The sequence below is a fragment of the Onychostoma macrolepis genome, chromosome 02, assembly GCF_012432095.1.
Source record: "Onychostoma macrolepis isolate SWU-2019 chromosome 02, ASM1243209v1, whole genome shotgun sequence".
NCBI classification, from domain to species: Eukaryota; Metazoa; Chordata; class Actinopteri; order Cypriniformes; family Cyprinidae; genus Onychostoma; species Onychostoma macrolepis.
In genome coordinates, this window is record NC_081156.1 from 13,507,536 (window position 1) to 13,524,831 (window position 17,296).

A 17,296-nucleotide genomic window follows, 5' to 3' on the forward strand; every position below is an offset into this window, starting at 1 on the left:
TGTTGGCTAATAGTCCAATTGGCTTTTTAAGTATGTGTGATTTAAACTAGTGGTTTGATGTCACATTTTGATCTCCAAATATGAAGAACCCCTTGAGAGAGCCTCTTTCTATACAGCTATGTATTTGCTTCTCTTATAAACACAATGTTTATAAGAGGAAAAATAGTTACCATGATGTTGTTTACAATGGTTTTGTCAATATTTTCTCTATATATTAAATATTTAATATTATTATTATTAATAATATGATTCATACAATAATAAATAAAATAATAATAAATAATATTACTACCACTACTCATAATAATAATAATAATAATAATAATAATAATAATAATAAATATAACAATGAAACTAGTAATAAATAATAATAGTAACTGCTGATACTATTACTAGTAATAATAATAATAATTGTGAGGGAACAACAAATAAATAAATAATCATCATCATTATCATTTTTCAAATTCTCAGTGTTTTGGATTTTCTTATTTATTTATATAAGAATTATTTATTTATTTACTTTAATACTATTACTACTACTAGTAATGATAATTATTATTACTATTTTCCAAATGTTATTTTTTGCACTGTATTTTTTATTTTAATTTTTTTCCTGAACTTTTCCACGGATCCCCTTGGGTCCCCTGGGTGTCCCCAGACACGAGTTTGAAAACCCCTGATCTAAACCAGTGGCCAGTTTGACCTGTCATATACAAGAATGTGAGGAATGTTCTGCAGAGCTTTATCTTTGTTCCGGATCCAGCTCCCATGTTATGTAAAGTGTAGTCACAGCTGCAAGGGTTCGCACAAGTCAAGATTCTTAAGTTTGAGTCTGATGAGAGAGGCTTCACACCAGCCACATTCCTTCTATTCTTAGTTTCCAGAGATCCTGACCATTTCTGTGGAAATCACATCCTTTGGTATCACATCAGCGTATTGCGCAAGCATGCTCGGGCTTTTGTTGTGATAAATTGCGAACATTTTTGGGCTCGTCATTAGTGTGATCTCAGCTAATTATGGGTTAAATTCTTAGAAGGTGTTTGCAACTCTCAACATCGCTAGTGCTCTCTCCAGGCGCTGTCTTTTGGTTTACTAACAGCTTGGCTTTAACAGTGGAGGAGGGGAGCTCAAGGGGGGACTGGAAGGGAGGGGGAAGGCGGTCCGTTTCAGCGCCAGACCGAGCGTTTCGCATTGAGCCATGTGAGTCGTATGCGTCCTCCTCCCCTTAAAGGATCCCCAGTGATGCCAGGCTGTGACTGTATGCGTGTGCGAGAGAGAGAGAAGGCTGATTGTGTGTCTGGGCGTCTGTGTTGAGCCGTGAGCTCTTTGATACTGTGCATCCAAGAGTGAAAGTAAAAGAGCAGGAGAGCGAGTGAGGAATGACAGAGGGAGGCTGAGGCTACGCCGCACACTCGAGCCTCGGAGACGTGCTTTGGACCCAACACCTGCTGAAGCGACGCCACCCTTCTTCCTCTTGCTGTGCGTCCACATGCGCACCCAGCACAGTGCCGGTGAGGTGGGCGTCCCGCTGGCAGGAGGTGGCTGCAGTGGTGGCAGCTCAGAGCAGTCACCTGGCTCTGACTCAGACTGTAGCCCCGCTCTGGGACTGGCCGGAGGGGTTAGAGCAGTGCGAGGGGTCATGTCCCATTACTGGAGTCTGGAGAGCCTTCACTCCACCAACGGTAAGACTCTCTCTCACCTTTGGAGCTCAGATGTTTTGAGCTGCGTTTCGAGCTTGACGTCAGTTGACACTCATGCAACGGGTGACGTTTTGCCTCTGTGAGGTTCTTGTGACAGCTCTTGTTCATTGTATTGCAGTCTTTTGGTCAATGTGATGGCATTGTCTTGAGCCCTTGATGGGCAAAAAGAGGTAGCTGAAAGAGCCACTGTCTCTATGCAAATGTAAACACATAGTGTAGCTGTCGCTCATGTGATTTGCATGTCAAAGCAACAGGAGTTTGCCTTCTGACCAGATATATCTATATGTATAGAAGCAACATGAGTTGGAAATTGAGGCGACGATGTGGGAATCGAGATGCCTTGCTGTTGAATGAAGATGCCGCTCTCTTTACCGTCTGCACCTTGCTTAGGTTATTGCATTACTGTCACGGATGTCATCTATTGATCTATGTTCCTGCTGGCTCGTAATTGGTTAAGTGGTAATGTTGTGGAAGCCTCTATAAAGTGAGCCAATGTGTATTGTAGATACAGATGGATTGCTTAGGAGCGAAGTGACAGCTTTCCCTTCATTCCCTGCCTTTCCTGCATTCAGCAGCTACACGTATTCCCTCGCAGGATATTAATGTGCGAAATTGGCATGCGTTGAGCTTTTCCACACCTATGTGATATTAAACAATGTGGCAGTGTCTTGTCAGCATTTGTGTAAAAATGCCGCGTTGTATTCAGCACAGCATGAATGAAAGCACAGGCTGTGTTAAAAATATTTAAGGGGAAACCAACACTGCCCCTTTTGCCTCTGTGAACAGAGCCGATATATTGATTAACGCAAATTCTTCAGGTTTCCTTTCTAAGAATAGAGCAACTCTCTTTCTGTGCTGGCACTACCCATAGCCATATAGTAAGACTGTGCAAAACGAGTGATGTGAAATGAGATGAGATGCCAGTTTGAGCAGTATTTTGGTCTCATTATCTTCTCTCAGGGTTGGCATGGTGACAGACAAGCCAATGACCGTCAGCCAAGGTAGCACTGATGTCACAAATGGCCACCGCTACCCACGTCAGCTGCAATTTGAATGTTTTTCTCATTTTCTGCTTTGTCCTAAGAGAGATGGGATGTGACTTTTCCTGTGGTGGAGGGAAATAAATGGTGCACTGTGAGCCGGGGGCAATAGCTACAGACATTTCAAACAGCGCTGTCACCTCGTCACGCTCCGCTGACCTCATTACAGAACTCATATAGCTGATCGCAGAACAGTCAGAAGAACCAAAACCAGAGTGACATGTGAGCAATGTGCTGAACTGGAACGTTTGTAAGTTTGAACATTAGAAGTGTTTGATGAGAGTTTGTTTTTGCACAAATCCCAAGGCTCTTTCTTGGCATCTCTAGACAGACAGAGATGGTTTGGGTTCAAGCCAGACTGGACCCGCAGAACTCATTCACTAACTGAGAGACTCTCTACCCTAGTGTTGGGCAACAAGAACCGGTTTTTAGTGTAATTACTGACTGGGAGGTCTACAGTATTTACTGTAAAATCTGGAGAAAGCTATCCATTAGCTTTTCCGTTTGTCTCAGTGGCATTTGCTTAGCTGGTGCAGGATACCACAGAAGACTGTGACAGTCCTTGTCTAGTTCACTTTTAAGAGTGGCAACACTTTAGTATAGGGACCAATTATCACTATGAACAAGTTGTTTATTAGCATTCCTATTATTATATTAGCTATTACTATATTAGTAGGCCTACTCATAAAGCACATATTCTGCATGACCAATCCTACCCAATACCTAAACTTAACAACTACCTTACTAACTGTTAATAAGCAGCAAATTAGAAACAAAATGTGTAGTTGAAAAGCGTGCTATTAAAACATGCTATTAAAAAGTATTTTTAGTTTTTTCGTTATAGTACAATGACCTCAAAAGGTATTTAGACATTTAATTTTATTGCATTATACAATAAAATCCAAGTGCTGTTTATGTTAAAGACACAAAATAATATGAACACCTGGGAAATAGGCAGTTTTATTATTAAGATGTTTTGTACTGTTTGTCTTCCAACCGTCTTAGAATAGATTCATAGAACCTTTGAATAGTCTCCAGTTGAATGTGGTTTATCAGAACATCTAAGTTGCTTAGAGATGTTGGAGGAGGGAACTGGCTACTTATTTTTCTTTCCAAAACTGCCCACAGTGGTTGACAATATTCAAGTCAGGTGATTGAGCTGGAGAAGGCAGATGTTGAAGTTCATCTGGTTGCTCAATATGTTTTATGATCATGACACCATATTTTTCACATTTTATCACTGGTTTCTGTGATAAAAGTTTTAGCAATTGCTGCTCTTTCATGGATGTTGTTTTTGTGAAGTTCTCTGTGGCCATTTTTTTTTTTTAGGAATCATGGACTTGAAGGTGAATATTGAGGTTTGCTGTCACTTTTCTAATGTTGTTCTGTGTTGTTTAGACACAATCATTCTTAGTGTTTGATGAGCCCTATCATTCATTTTCGATTTTTGCCCCTTATTCTTCTTCACTAATTAAGTCTTGCCTGGCTTTGCGTGTGCATTCATAATCATAAACACTGTTGTACAACACCAAACAATTTAGCTGTTAAATTTAGAAACACTCCTGCTAAGTGGGCTTCCATGATTTGTCCTTTTTTGAAGTCTGATAAATCAACCATTTAACCCACGGCTTGTACTAAACACAGCACAACTATACTACAATGATTTACAAATTAGAGAATATAAACAACAAAAAGATCAAATAGAAGACAATCACAATATTTGTCTTTTCACTGCAGTCTACACAAATGATATTAACCCCTTATAACAATGGGTGTTCTCATGATTTTATAGCTCCTGTACATATGCAATAAACCGATCAAAGGTGGCAATAAGGACATTTATAATGTTATGAAATGTTAGAAAAGATTTCTATTTCAAATAAATGCTGTTCTATTGAACTTTCTATTCATTTAAAGAATTCTTGAAAATATATATCACATTTTCCACAAAAAAAATAAAAAATAAAAATAAGCAGCACAACGGTTGTCAACATTGATAATATTAAGAAATGTTTCTTGAGCACCAAATCAGAATGATTTCTGAAGGATCATATGACAATGAAGTCTGGAGTAACGGCTGTTGGAAATTCAGCTTTGCCAACACAGGAATAAATGACATTTTAAAATATATTAACAGTTATTATAGTAATATAAATAGTAGCAGATTTGGGAGGAAGACAAAGGTGAGAAAATTTTAATAATATTATAGATTCTTTGTTTTTACTGTATTTTTGTTAAAGCATAAGCATAAGAGACTTCTTTTAAGAACATCATCTTGCTGAGCCCAAGCTTTTGAACAGTAGTGTATGTACCATACTTTCTGCATGCATCAGTTTAATGCATGCACCCTGACACATTCAATACATGAATGTCTTTTCCTGCATTTACACATGTCAAGGACACCTGCAAGTATAGATGCGGTATAGAAAAGGCGACGCACAGTAGAAATAGTCTCACAGGATGTGTCACCATCGCCACCCATCAACATATCGTGCTTCTGCAAATCCTCTTCTCTTCTGCTTTCATTTTTTTGTGTGAAATGCACGATCACTTCTCACTTGTCTCAGCGCCAGAAATAGAAAGTCTCAGTTCTTCTCAAAAGCACTTTCATTGAAGTCTTGAGTTTCCACGCTGGAAGAGGAGCAGATGAGTTGCTGTCCGTATTTTCCCTGCGGCTGTTTTGTCTTGATTGCAGAATCTTGTGACCGCCCAGTGTGAGCCGGGTCAAGTGATAGAGAACGAGTCTGAAGTTTGTTTCTAAATGAACACTCATTGCTTAATCTTCATAAATGATTACTCCTCAAGAAACTGAATGACATGTCATTCAATGTTTAATTCAACCAAATGAATTACACTACGCTTTTGCTTTTCATAATCCAACAATTGCTCTGCTAATCTGTTTAACGTGTTGAAGGGACGGGGGGTCTACAGCCCCTCAGGCCCTATCACAACTGACGGCGCTAAGACAGATGGTGTTTCATTCACACCTTTATACATAAACCACAGCCGTACAGCTCTACGGTATGATAGCCTGCTTCAGGCACTTAATGCTTTTTCTCTATATACTTCAGTGTCTTTTTCTGGTTTCTGCTATGCAGAAAAGAAGTGAAGGGATTAAAAGTGTTTGACTTTTGAAAGCTGTTATGAGTGTTAAGTCTCTAAATAGATATTCAAATGACGGCTACATCTCTAAAGGATTTTAGCATTTCTCTTAAAAATTAAGGTTCTTCGATGGTTCTTTGCAGCATTTCAGGTTCAACAAAGAACACTTGAGTTTTTAAGATGGCTACAGTATATCGTTCTTTGGAGAAAAGGTTTAAATGAATGGTACTTGTTAATACTGCCCATATTTATCGATTTGCTTCATACCATTTGTATTGGTCACATGAATAGTAGCTCAAATCATGTGACCCCGTTGAAAGGAGGTGAAGAATTCAGAGAATTCAGACTTATAATTGTCACTTGGCAGGAAATAAATCATGAGAAAATCCCATATACTTGTGCTGCAGGAGGAACCCGAGCCACAGAAAAACACACCCTAGCAACTGCATAGCAACAGTAAAACCCACTCATAACTCTACAGCGTAACTCATAACTGCAAACCATATTTTTGGGGGATAATTTAAAAGAGATTTCAGTAACACTTTAAGCCTTTATATATAATGCATTATAAAAGTAGTTTTAATGCATTAATTACGCCTTATAATGCACCTTATAATACATTGTATGATCTTATGAGTAACTGTAACCACAGTTATAATGCATTATAATACATATATCTATTCATTGTTACACCATTAGAAAGTATAATGCATTAAAACACATGACAAACAAACCTTCAAATATTCTAATGCATTTTAACTTTGGATACAGATATGAAAAGATATAATGTATTACAATATGCATTACCTTTATAATGCATTTCACATAAAGGCTTTAAGTAAAGTGTTTCCAAGATTTCCTATGACATCAGGCTGTACTGCATCAGCTTTGTGTCATCACTGTTACTATACACAGTGTTTGTTTGCAGTATCCACTGTGACTCAGTTGTTTCGCTCTTTGAGGTATTTTGCTCAGTCTGTGGGTGAAATGGCACTGCAGTGTGATGCTACATCCACAGTCACAATGAGCAGAGGCCCACACGGCCACAGTGTACTGCAGCACTGACCGGAGGAATTCTCACCATTGTGTGAACGCCTCAGCTCGGCTCTCAAACAGATCACACTTTGTTGAACCAGACGGCTCAAAGGCAACTTTTTATGGCTATGTTCTACCTTATTATTATGATAGCAATTCTGAAAACTGTAGCTGTTTTAGAGTAGCAGATTTTATAAGAAGACACAGGTGAGAAAATCTCAGCCTTAATTTCACTGCGGTCAGGATGTCATGTTCCCACCCTAATTCCATCCCTCATAGCCACAGCATAGAGGGAGACATCATCACTGCTGTGAAATCATTGTGGCATATTTTCATTTTCTGCGAGTGCATGGAGAGATTCCAGACACTCCTCCCTCTGTTTGGGTCATTTAATAAACTTTGATCCTGTTTTCAGGGTTAGTAATAATCTGCAGTCTACACAGATTACTGTTCCAGACTTCTGTGGCATTGACATCAGTTTGCCAGGAAGTCAAATGAGGAAAGGCTGGAGTTTCTCTGGTTGAGGGTGAGAAAAGACAGGAAGTAAGATCAAAAGATAAATAAAGAAAAGAAAAAAAGAACAAAATAAAAAGCCCAGAACAGGATTGGAGCATTGACGTAGTGAAGAACATAGTTCATATGGCCCTTATCGTTCCATTGATAATATAGTTTCAAGTCCTAAGTTCAATAGTTTGCACATTATTATTGTATATTGGCTAAACTGGTAATGTTTTCAGTTTAATCCATGTGTGTTAGATTTGAGGTTGTACATATGGTAGTGTACTCCTAAACAAACCAACCTAGCTTTTTGGCAAATTTGGTTCAATTGATGTTTTCAGTTACTAATAAAATTTGACCCATTTTATTGTACTTAAAATGAAATCAGGGCTTTTGTGGCTTTTAATCCATGTGTGTTAGATTTGAGGTCGTACATATGGTAGTGTACTCCTAAACAAACCAACCTAGCTTTTTGGCAAATTTGCTTCAATTGATGTTTTCAGTTACCAATAAAATTTTACCCTTTTTATTGTACTTAAAATGAAATCAGGGCTTTTGTGGCTTTTAATCCATGTGTGTTAGCTTTGAGGTCATTTATATGCAAATATCTATAAAATCTATGTAGAGAAATTGCGCTTATCAAGCGATTACACACTCAAATAATATTTATGTCAGGGTTCTGGACTGTCTGTGTGTGTTTCGCTCCCACACAGTTTCTTCCTCTTTTTGATTGTGTAATTTTGATTCCAGCTGTGTTTCTTTAGTCCCTCGTTATCCTGTGTTCTTAAGCCCCAGTCCGTTCAGTTAGTGTTTGTCGGGTCTACAAGTGATGTACGTGTGTCTTCCTCCTGTTTCCTGTTGGATTTACCCTCTGTGTTGGTTTGAATTAAAGACTATTTTGATTATCCACGGCTCCGTGTTTCTTCCGGTAGCGCAACATGACAGAAGACCCGACCAAAAACAGTTACCTCCATGTGTTCCCTCCGATTTTGCTCATTCAATGACGCAAGTTTGAACACCGCGTGCAGAGCGCTGTCGTCCAAAGATGGTCCTCGAGAGGATTTCACTGCCTTCATGGAGTGGACTCTGGCGAGGAATAGATTACCAAACAGAATCCCTCAACTCCGCCTCGGCCCGTAGACCCAGCAGCTCCACCTTGGATCCTAGCTCCCTCGCCTCCACCGTCACCCGTCGATCCACCAGCTCCACTGGGCTGCCTCGTCCCTCCGGCTCCGCCTTGGTTGGGCGTCGACCCACCATCGCCTCAGGACTCCGCTCCTCTGGCTGCACCATGTCGCTCCGTCCCACCGGCTCCGTTGGGCTCCTCCCTCCATTTTAAGTACTTAATAATAAACAAAGCAAGAGTGCAGGATCTCATCCATTGATGAGCATTGTTTTCTTTCCTTGGTTAACATGTTTTCTGTTAAATTGGACACATTGAAGAGCTTGTACTTTGTTTCTATAGAATTCCTCACAATGAGGGCACAGAATAGCAATTGGGCAAATCAGCAGTTAATCAGTCTACCTTAAGCTTGATGCTTTGTATACTAAACAGTGAGACGACAAAACCAGATGAAGGCTCTTTGCCCTCCGTGTTCATCTCAGCCCTCTGTTTACTGTGAGCAACACTTTACCCAGAATTCCTCAGCCATCGTCGCTCTGCCTGGAGTCCATCAAACTGTCCTGGCAGCTCAAGTGCATATCAGTAATCTTGCCACAGACCTTTTTAGCTTAAAGTGAGGAATATCATGCAGCTTTAATTTGTCAGTTAATGATGTGAGCCTGTTTGTTGTGAGTACAGCTTATCAGTTCCTCAAGTCTGTTGTCAGACAGGCACCAGCAGGACCGCCTGGCTGAGCTGTGCTAGGCACAGGCTGCTCCTTTCTAGCCCCAGCACAGGCCCTAACGGCTGCTTCCTCTCAGGAAATTAGTTCGAGTCACTTTCAGCCTAATTTACAGCTTGTGTTATACAAACCAAATTAGTATGTGCATTGTGTCTGATACAGAATAAGAGAAACATTCTTTGGAACATTGTTTACATTGTTTTACATGCAGTACACTGCTATTTAAAAGTTTAGTCCCACTTTATATTAAGTGGCCTTAATTACTATGTACTTACATTTAAATTAATCATTTGATAAAATGCACTTATTGTACATACGTGTTCTTACATTGTACTTATATTGTTAATAATAACTTTATGTATTTACATCTGTAATTAATTTCTGTAATTACATTTATAATTACACTGTTGACCCATCCCTTACACCTTAACCCACCTTTAAACCTACCCATACAACTTAACCTGTCCCTATCCTTACCCATATCCCACCTCAATAGCAGCAGAAGTGTTTTGTAATACAATATGAACACAATAAGTTCATTGTACTTATTTTTTGATGTAAGTACATAGTAATTAAGGCCACCTAATATAAAGTGTGACCAAAAGTCTGGCATCAGGTTGTTTGGCTGCATTTTTAAAATGAAGTTAATTCCTTTGATGGCAAATTGCAGCAGCCATTACTCCAGTCTTCAGTGTCACACGATCCTTCAAAAATCATTCTAATATACCGATTTAGTGTTCAAGAAACATTTCTTATTATTGTAAATGTTAAGAACATTTGTGCTGCTTAATATTTTTGTGGATTTTTTGGTTAATAAATAAATGTCCAAATTTTTTACTTAATAAACATCTTTACTGATACTTTTGATTTAATGTGTCCTAGCTGAACAATAAAACAAACTAGCCTTTGAATGGTAGTGCATGTAATACAGTATATAATTCTGTAATTCAGTTGATGTATGCTCACAGGTGTGTATATAACCTATTTAGAAATGTCTTAAGTGGCAAATCCAGTCAGTTATATTTCCAAAATCAACTAATAAGATAAACTGACCCATTATTAAACCAGGCTCTTGTTTTGAATGTCAGGTTCACAGCAGACATTTGTCAGATGACTCTGGCGTGGAGTGAGTTTAATACTCTTTGACTGGATGTGACGTGAAGATTCCTCACAGGGCCGGCTGTCTCTTCTCTGATACACAGGGAATGTCAGACTCCACTGGGCTGAATGTTTTCCAGTGAGGATCTTATCTGTGACTCACACGCTATCTTTCTTTGGTCAGACACTCTTAGCATAACTCTTCATCATGAGTGCTTATCTGCGGCGAACTGATTAGCTAGCTTCATTTTTCCCTTTAAATATATAGTCTCTGTCAGTCCAAACATAAGTTTAAGCTGTAATGTTCTTTCATTCATTCATTTATCATCATAACTTGATTGTAAGATTTTAAAATGTTTTTGAAACAAGTCTTTTATGCTCACCAAGGCTGCATTTATTTAATCCAAAATACAATAAAATCAGTAATACTGAGAAATACTATTTTCAACTGCCATTACTTCAGTCTTTAGTGTCATGTGATCCTTCAGGAATCATTCTAATTTGCTCTTTTGGTGCTCAAGAAACATTTCTTATTATTATCAATGCTGAATAATATGTTAATATTTTTAGGATTCTTTGATATTACATTAATAGATTTAACAAAGCAAAATGACGATATTTGCGCACGCTGAAGTATTTGAATCTCTGGGTATCCATATTCATATACTATGATATTTACATGTTTTGTGTGTGATGAATGCAGGTTGATTGACTTCAGCTGGTTACTCATTTAAAGTCACCCAAAAAATTAATATTGTGTCATCATTTACTCACAATAAGCTTTATGGTAACACTTTAGATTAGAAGACGTATTCACTGTTAACTAAGGGTTTTCCTTCAATAAACTCCTAATGTGCTGCTTATTGATAAGGTAGTTGTTTGTAGGAGTTATGTTTAGGTATTGGGAAGGGTTAAGGGATCTAGAATATGGTCATGCAGAATAAGGCATGTGCTTTATAAGTACTAGTAAACAGCCAATGCTAGTAATATCCATGAAAATAAGCAACTGGTTAATAATGAATAGTGTTCCCTAATCTAAAGTGTTACTGACATACTTTCTTCAGTTGAACAAAAAAGAAGATATTTCGAAGAATGTTGGTACCTAAACTGTTGCTGGTTGCCATTGACTTCCATAGTATAGATGGCTATCAACAACTGTATTTTTTTTTGTGTGTGTGTGTTCAACAAAACAAAGATACTCATACATATTTGGAACAAAATGAGGGTGAGTAAATGATGAAAGTTCGCCCAAAACGAATTTATCTCTTTAAACTCTCCATGCTGATGCAGACATTGCTCTGGTTTCACGATACAACTGCTGCATTTGTCCATGCTTGCCTCATACTGTGGTGTGTGCAAATATCAGCACATTATGCACATATATTTGAAAATGAAGCACATTCACTGCTTGCATAGCTGATGTTTTTTTTGGCTCCATCTGTGTTATTGCCTGCCGTACAACCATTTCACCCATTCACATTGGTCAAGCTGACCTGTGTGCTTTATTTTGATTTGAGGATTAGGCATGAGCCGCTAGCATTCAGAGAAACTCTCATTAAAGCCATCTCACGAAAGTAGGCTACATGTGCAAATGGACTCTGTGATTTGCCTCGGGTCCTGCAGCTCTGATTTCAACAATATGTGGGTAGTAAGATCAGTGGTTTGTGAGTTTTTCACATTGTAATGCAGTGTTAATGTGTTTGGTTTACTTAAACACAGCATCATTACTCCTGGCAGGCTTTGACAGCTCTGGGACATTTTGCTGCTCAGAGCTCTGATCTGAATTTGAATCAGACACATGTTGCTGTTATAGAGGCGGAGCTCCATGTCTCACACATTTGTTTCAGATGCTGCAGTACACCTACGCATATGGTTTATCAAAGTTAATGTACCTTAACAGCTATGCTACTGTCATAGTCCCACTGTTTTACTCACCAAAGATTAAAATAAAGACATTTATAATGACAAGGATGTATAGCACTCATCTGATCGATTTGATGCTGTCTGTTGTTTAAAGTAAATGTAGGACACCTTTGGAGTGTTAAAACAGAGTCGGTCATGTGAACATTGAGCTTTTTTTCTAGAAGAGCCCTTTGGGCTTATAGATCCACATTGATCTCTGTGGCACTCAAAGCCAGCTTCTAAACCAGCTCTTTAAAGTCTATTACACTGTGTTCGCCTGCTTTGTGAACTCTGTCGCACTCACATGCAAAAAAAAAAAAAAAAAAAAAAGACACAGTGGGGCATTGATTGAACTCTGTTAGGAAGAGTGTACAATCGATATGAAATAAAATCTTTATTTATTACTATATGTCGAAATATTGGGCAAATGGTCATGGTCAAGGTTTCCAGGGGCTGTATATATTAGCTGCTCAAGGACTGCTGGGATACATTAAAGGATACATTCTGTCTTCAATTCATCACTCTCATGTTGTTCCAAAACATGTAAGACTGCCTTTCTTCTATGCAGCACGAAAACTTATATTTTGCTGGTAATAATGTCTCAGTGTTGTTTTGTAGTTGAAGTCCAACGTTGCTTTATTTTAGTATTATTTAGATACTATTATAGTTATAAATTGTGACCCTCTCTGTGAAATCCAGGCTAAAGTCTCAAAATCTAATTATGAGATGACAAGCATCAAAGTTGGATTTCAACCATTAATTTCACTATAATTTCAATCTTTGACATGGCCTTACTCAGTCAATATTAAAGATATGAAGGTTAAATTTTCACACAATGTTCTTTACCTTATGAAGGATGATTTTGTGTAGAAAACAGTAAATCACAAAAAAATTACTTTAGCTGGGTTTTCACAGAGAGGGTCACAATTATTTTATTGTTATTTAAAATTAGCTTTTATTTTTATGTTTTTAGATTTAATTTTAGTTTAATCTTTAATGTGCTTTTGTAATTTCTATTGTTATTTTTGTTTCTGTTTGATTTCCTTCAGTTTAGTTTTAGTAATTTTAACTCTTAAACATAACTTTTTCATTTTTCTTCATTATTTTAGTTTAGTTAGTGATTTTATTAGCTTTAGTTAGTTACCAATAACAGTACTGCATTGTAGTATGGACAACAGCTGTAACATTCTTTAAAATATCTATTTTTGTATTCCATAGAAGAAAAAACAAATTATGAGTGTTGAAAAAGTGAGGGAACATAATTATATATTTTGAGTAAACTATACATTGGTGTTGTCACAAATCATGCCCTCAGCCCTTTTTTGTTCCCCTCTACACATTTTAATGATGTAATTCCATAGAGTGTTGAGTAGTTAATTTTTGTGAAGTCCCAGTGTGGACATTGTATTATGGCCACAAAGGGGGCGCTCGGGAGCGACCATTTGAACCATAAAATCATTAATGGAACACCCTGCAGTATTGTTGGACTTTGCGGATGGGCATAAGCAAAGGTTACAAGACCACAACTCCACATAAAGTGAGCCATTTGGGACAGGGCCATAATGTACATTATACATTTATCATCCATCAGTATGGCTGCTTTTATTCTAAGAGCAATCCTCTCCTCTAAATGCAGGTATTGGGTCAATTACAGAAAGAAAAAACTTGCCTATAAGTTGTTCAGTGTTTTTTGAGGTGAATGACCCCCTCTCTTGTTGACTTAGTGGATAATGAATCAGCTTCTATGAAAGTATTGTGATTTTTGACAAGGAAATAAAGTATATCTAAATAAATACAACCCGAATTCCAGAAATGTTGGGACGTTTTTTAAATTAGAATAAAATGAAAACTAAAAGACTTTCAAATCACATGAGCCCATATTGTATTCACAATAGAACATAGAGAACATAACAAATGTTTAAACGGTGAAATTGTACACTTTTATCCACTAAATGAGCTCATTTCAAATTTGATGCCTGCTATAGGTCTCAAAAAAGCTGGCACGGGGGCAACAAAGGGCTGAAAAAGCAAGATGTTTTGAAAAGATTCAGCTGGGAGAACATTTAGCAACTAATTAAGTTAATTGACATCAATTAACATAATTGATGTAACATAAAAGGGTCTGTAACATAAAAGGGATGTCTTAGAGAGGTAGAGTCTTTCAGAAGTAAAGATGGGCAGAGGTTCTCCAATCTGTCAAAGAGTGCGTAAAAAGATTGTGGAATACTTTAAAAACAACGTTCCTCAACGTCAAATTGCAAAGGCTTTGTTAATATCATCATCTACAGTGCATAACATCATCAAAAGTTTCAGAGAAACTGGAGAAATCTTATAAGGGACAAGGCCGAAGACCTTTGTTGGATGCCCATGGTCTTCGGGCCCTCAGATGACACTGCATCACTCATCGGCATGATTCTGTCATTGACATTACTAAATGGGCCCAGGAATACTTTCAGAAACCACTGTCGTTAAACACAATCCGCCGTGCCATCTGCAGATGCCAACTAAAGCTCTATCATGCAAAAAGGAAGCCATATGTGAACATGGTCCAGAAGCGCCGTTGTGTCCTGTGGGCCAAGGCTCATTTAAAATGGACTGTTTCAAACTGTTTCAAATTTGACATTCGTGAGGGAGATCACGGACACCGTGTCCTCCGGGCTAAAGAGGAGGGAGACTTTCCAGCGTGTTATCAGCGTTCAGCTCAAAAGCCAGCATCTCTGATGGTATGGGGGTGCATAAGTGCATACGGTATGGGCAGCTTGCATGTTTTGGAAGGCACTATGAATGCTGAAAGGTATAAAAAGGTTTTAGAGCAACATATGCTCCCCTCCAGACGACGTGTATTTCAGCAGGACAATGCAAAACCACATACTGCAGCTATTACAACAGCATGGCTTCGTAGTAGAAGAGTCCGGGTGCTGAATTGGCCTGCCTGCAGTCCAGATCTTTCACCTATAGAGAACATTTGGCGCATCATTAAACAAAAAATACGTCAAAGACGACCACAAACTCTTCAGCAGCTGGAAACCTATATCAGGCAAGAATGGGACCAAATTCCAACACCAAAACTCCAGAAACTCATAACCTTGATGCCCAAACGTCTTCAAACTGTTTTGAAAAGAAGAAGAGATGCTACACCATGGTAAACATGCCCCCGTCCCAACTATTTTGAGACCTGTAGCATAGTGTTGGGCGATATGCTCAATTTTCATATCGTCCTATCGTCAGCCTGTGAGATCGCCGATACACAATATTATTGTGCTAATTTATTTATTTACTTAGTTTAATTGCAAGGAGTAAACTAACCTAATGTTTTTAATATGACTGAATTTGTATTTAACATGATAACAAATTAATAGAAACATCGTAAGTTACTAATTATAATGCTTACGTTTCCTCAGTTATTCAAAAAGCATCTACAGAAAACAAGCAAAGAACATTAGGCTACATTACCAAAGAACATCATCACAAGCTCAGACTAGCACAAGTTTATGCACTTTAAAAACACTCCCGTTATAATCAGTGAATCTACACTGTATGATGAATAAATCTCTTATACTTACATCGTACATACAGTACATCTGCACCTTGTTGCTTATGATGAGAGAATTTGCGAGACAGAATTCAGTCAGCGCACACTGAACCGCAGAACTCCGCTGTTTCAGCGATTTCTCATCTGAACGCCTCTGATTGGCCATTGCATTCATAAGCTCAGCATAATCATGTGTAATTGGTTATAATAACGCGCAACACTTTAAAAATGTGGAAAAAGAAATATAATGCAACAAATAAGCCTTAATATTGATTAGATAGTATTACTAGCCTGATAATAATAATAATAATAATAATAATCGTCTTGCTGTCGTCAAAGGCATCAGCCACAGGCGATATCTCTGACTATCGTCGATACACGTTACAATCGTCTATCGGCACAACACTACTGTAGCAGGCATCAAAATTGAAATGAGCTAATTTTGTGCATAAAATTGTAAGATTTCTCAGTTTAAACATTTGTTACGTTATCTATGTTCTATTGTGAATAAAATATTGGCTCATGTGATTTGAAAGTCTTTTAGTTTTCATTTTATTCAAATTTAAAAAACTTCCCAACATTTCCGGAATTCAGGTTGTAAATAATACAAATGAATTCTCCAGCAACGGGGTTTGCAAAACTAATCTGCAGCTTATGAGCATTATTAGCTAAATGTATTTGAGACTTGACTTGACAGATAAGTTAGACTGAGGCTTTTAGATGAATAGGATCTCTCTCCCATTCAAAAATGTTGACTAAAAGGGAAACAAGTGAAGAAAAAAAAATTTCATTGTGATTTAAAAAATGCAGACATGACGTCTGCCTGAGATGAAGGGACTTTTCTGATGTGTTTCCTATATCTTCTCTCAATCTTTTATGTTAGTTCTTCGGTGTTTGCCGCTAACTTATATACTTCATAGGTTTTGTTGACTGTTATAATGGAAGTTAGTGTCATTTTAGAACTAGGTCTTAATCTTTAAAGTGCACGTGGATTAGGCTGAGTGGAAGTCTTCGTGTGCATGGCTCAGAGGTGAATTTGTGCGGTCGGGTGACTTTATCTGAGGATGTGGACTTATAAGGAAGCAGGTCAGTGCGCATTCACAGTCCTGCCTATTTGATCAACTCCTTATATTACCCTCAGCAGATCATGAATCACTCATAAAGATATATATGTTTATGTGTGTTCATGCATGGGGCGTTAACATGGTAACCTGGATAAAACATGCACGAGTTAACACACTCAGGTGCGTGGATGGTTACAGTCTTTATGCTTTTCAGGGACTGATCCTAGACTACATACTAGAGTTTTTATGTACTCAAAGAGCAGTGTTTTATTACAGGAATATTTCAGGTTCAAAACAAGTTATCCTCAATAGACAGCATTTATAGCCTTGTGTTGATTAATACAAAAAAATGAGTTAGACATGTCTTTTGTTTTCTTAAAAAAGCAAAAATCAAGATGATTGGTAAGATATTTACAATGGAATACAATAAATGACATTGTTAAAATGTATTATTTGGACTAGAAAATCTATTTACATAAAC

The 17,296-nt window shown here is 37.8% G+C and overlaps 1 protein-coding gene across 5 annotated transcripts in view; it reads left to right on the forward strand.

Annotated features, from left to right (window-relative positions):
• LOC131529392 (rho guanine nucleotide exchange factor 4-like) overlaps positions 1–17,296 on the forward strand; it is a 39,086-nt gene that overhangs the window by 5,267 nt on the left and 16,523 nt on the right. Inside the window, exon 1 of one of the 5 annotated variants that reach the window (XM_058759109.1) lies at positions 1,177–1,682. The exons of 3 other annotated variants lie outside the window; for them this stretch is intronic. In XM_058759109.1, the coding sequence (XP_058615092.1) occupies positions 1,490–1,682 (193 nt within the window). In that variant the 5' untranslated portion in view covers positions 1,177–1,489. Of the gene's footprint in view, positions 1–1,176; positions 1,683–17,296 lie in introns of those variants that run through there. One more of the 5 variants, XM_058759118.1, reaches the window with a different exon arrangement.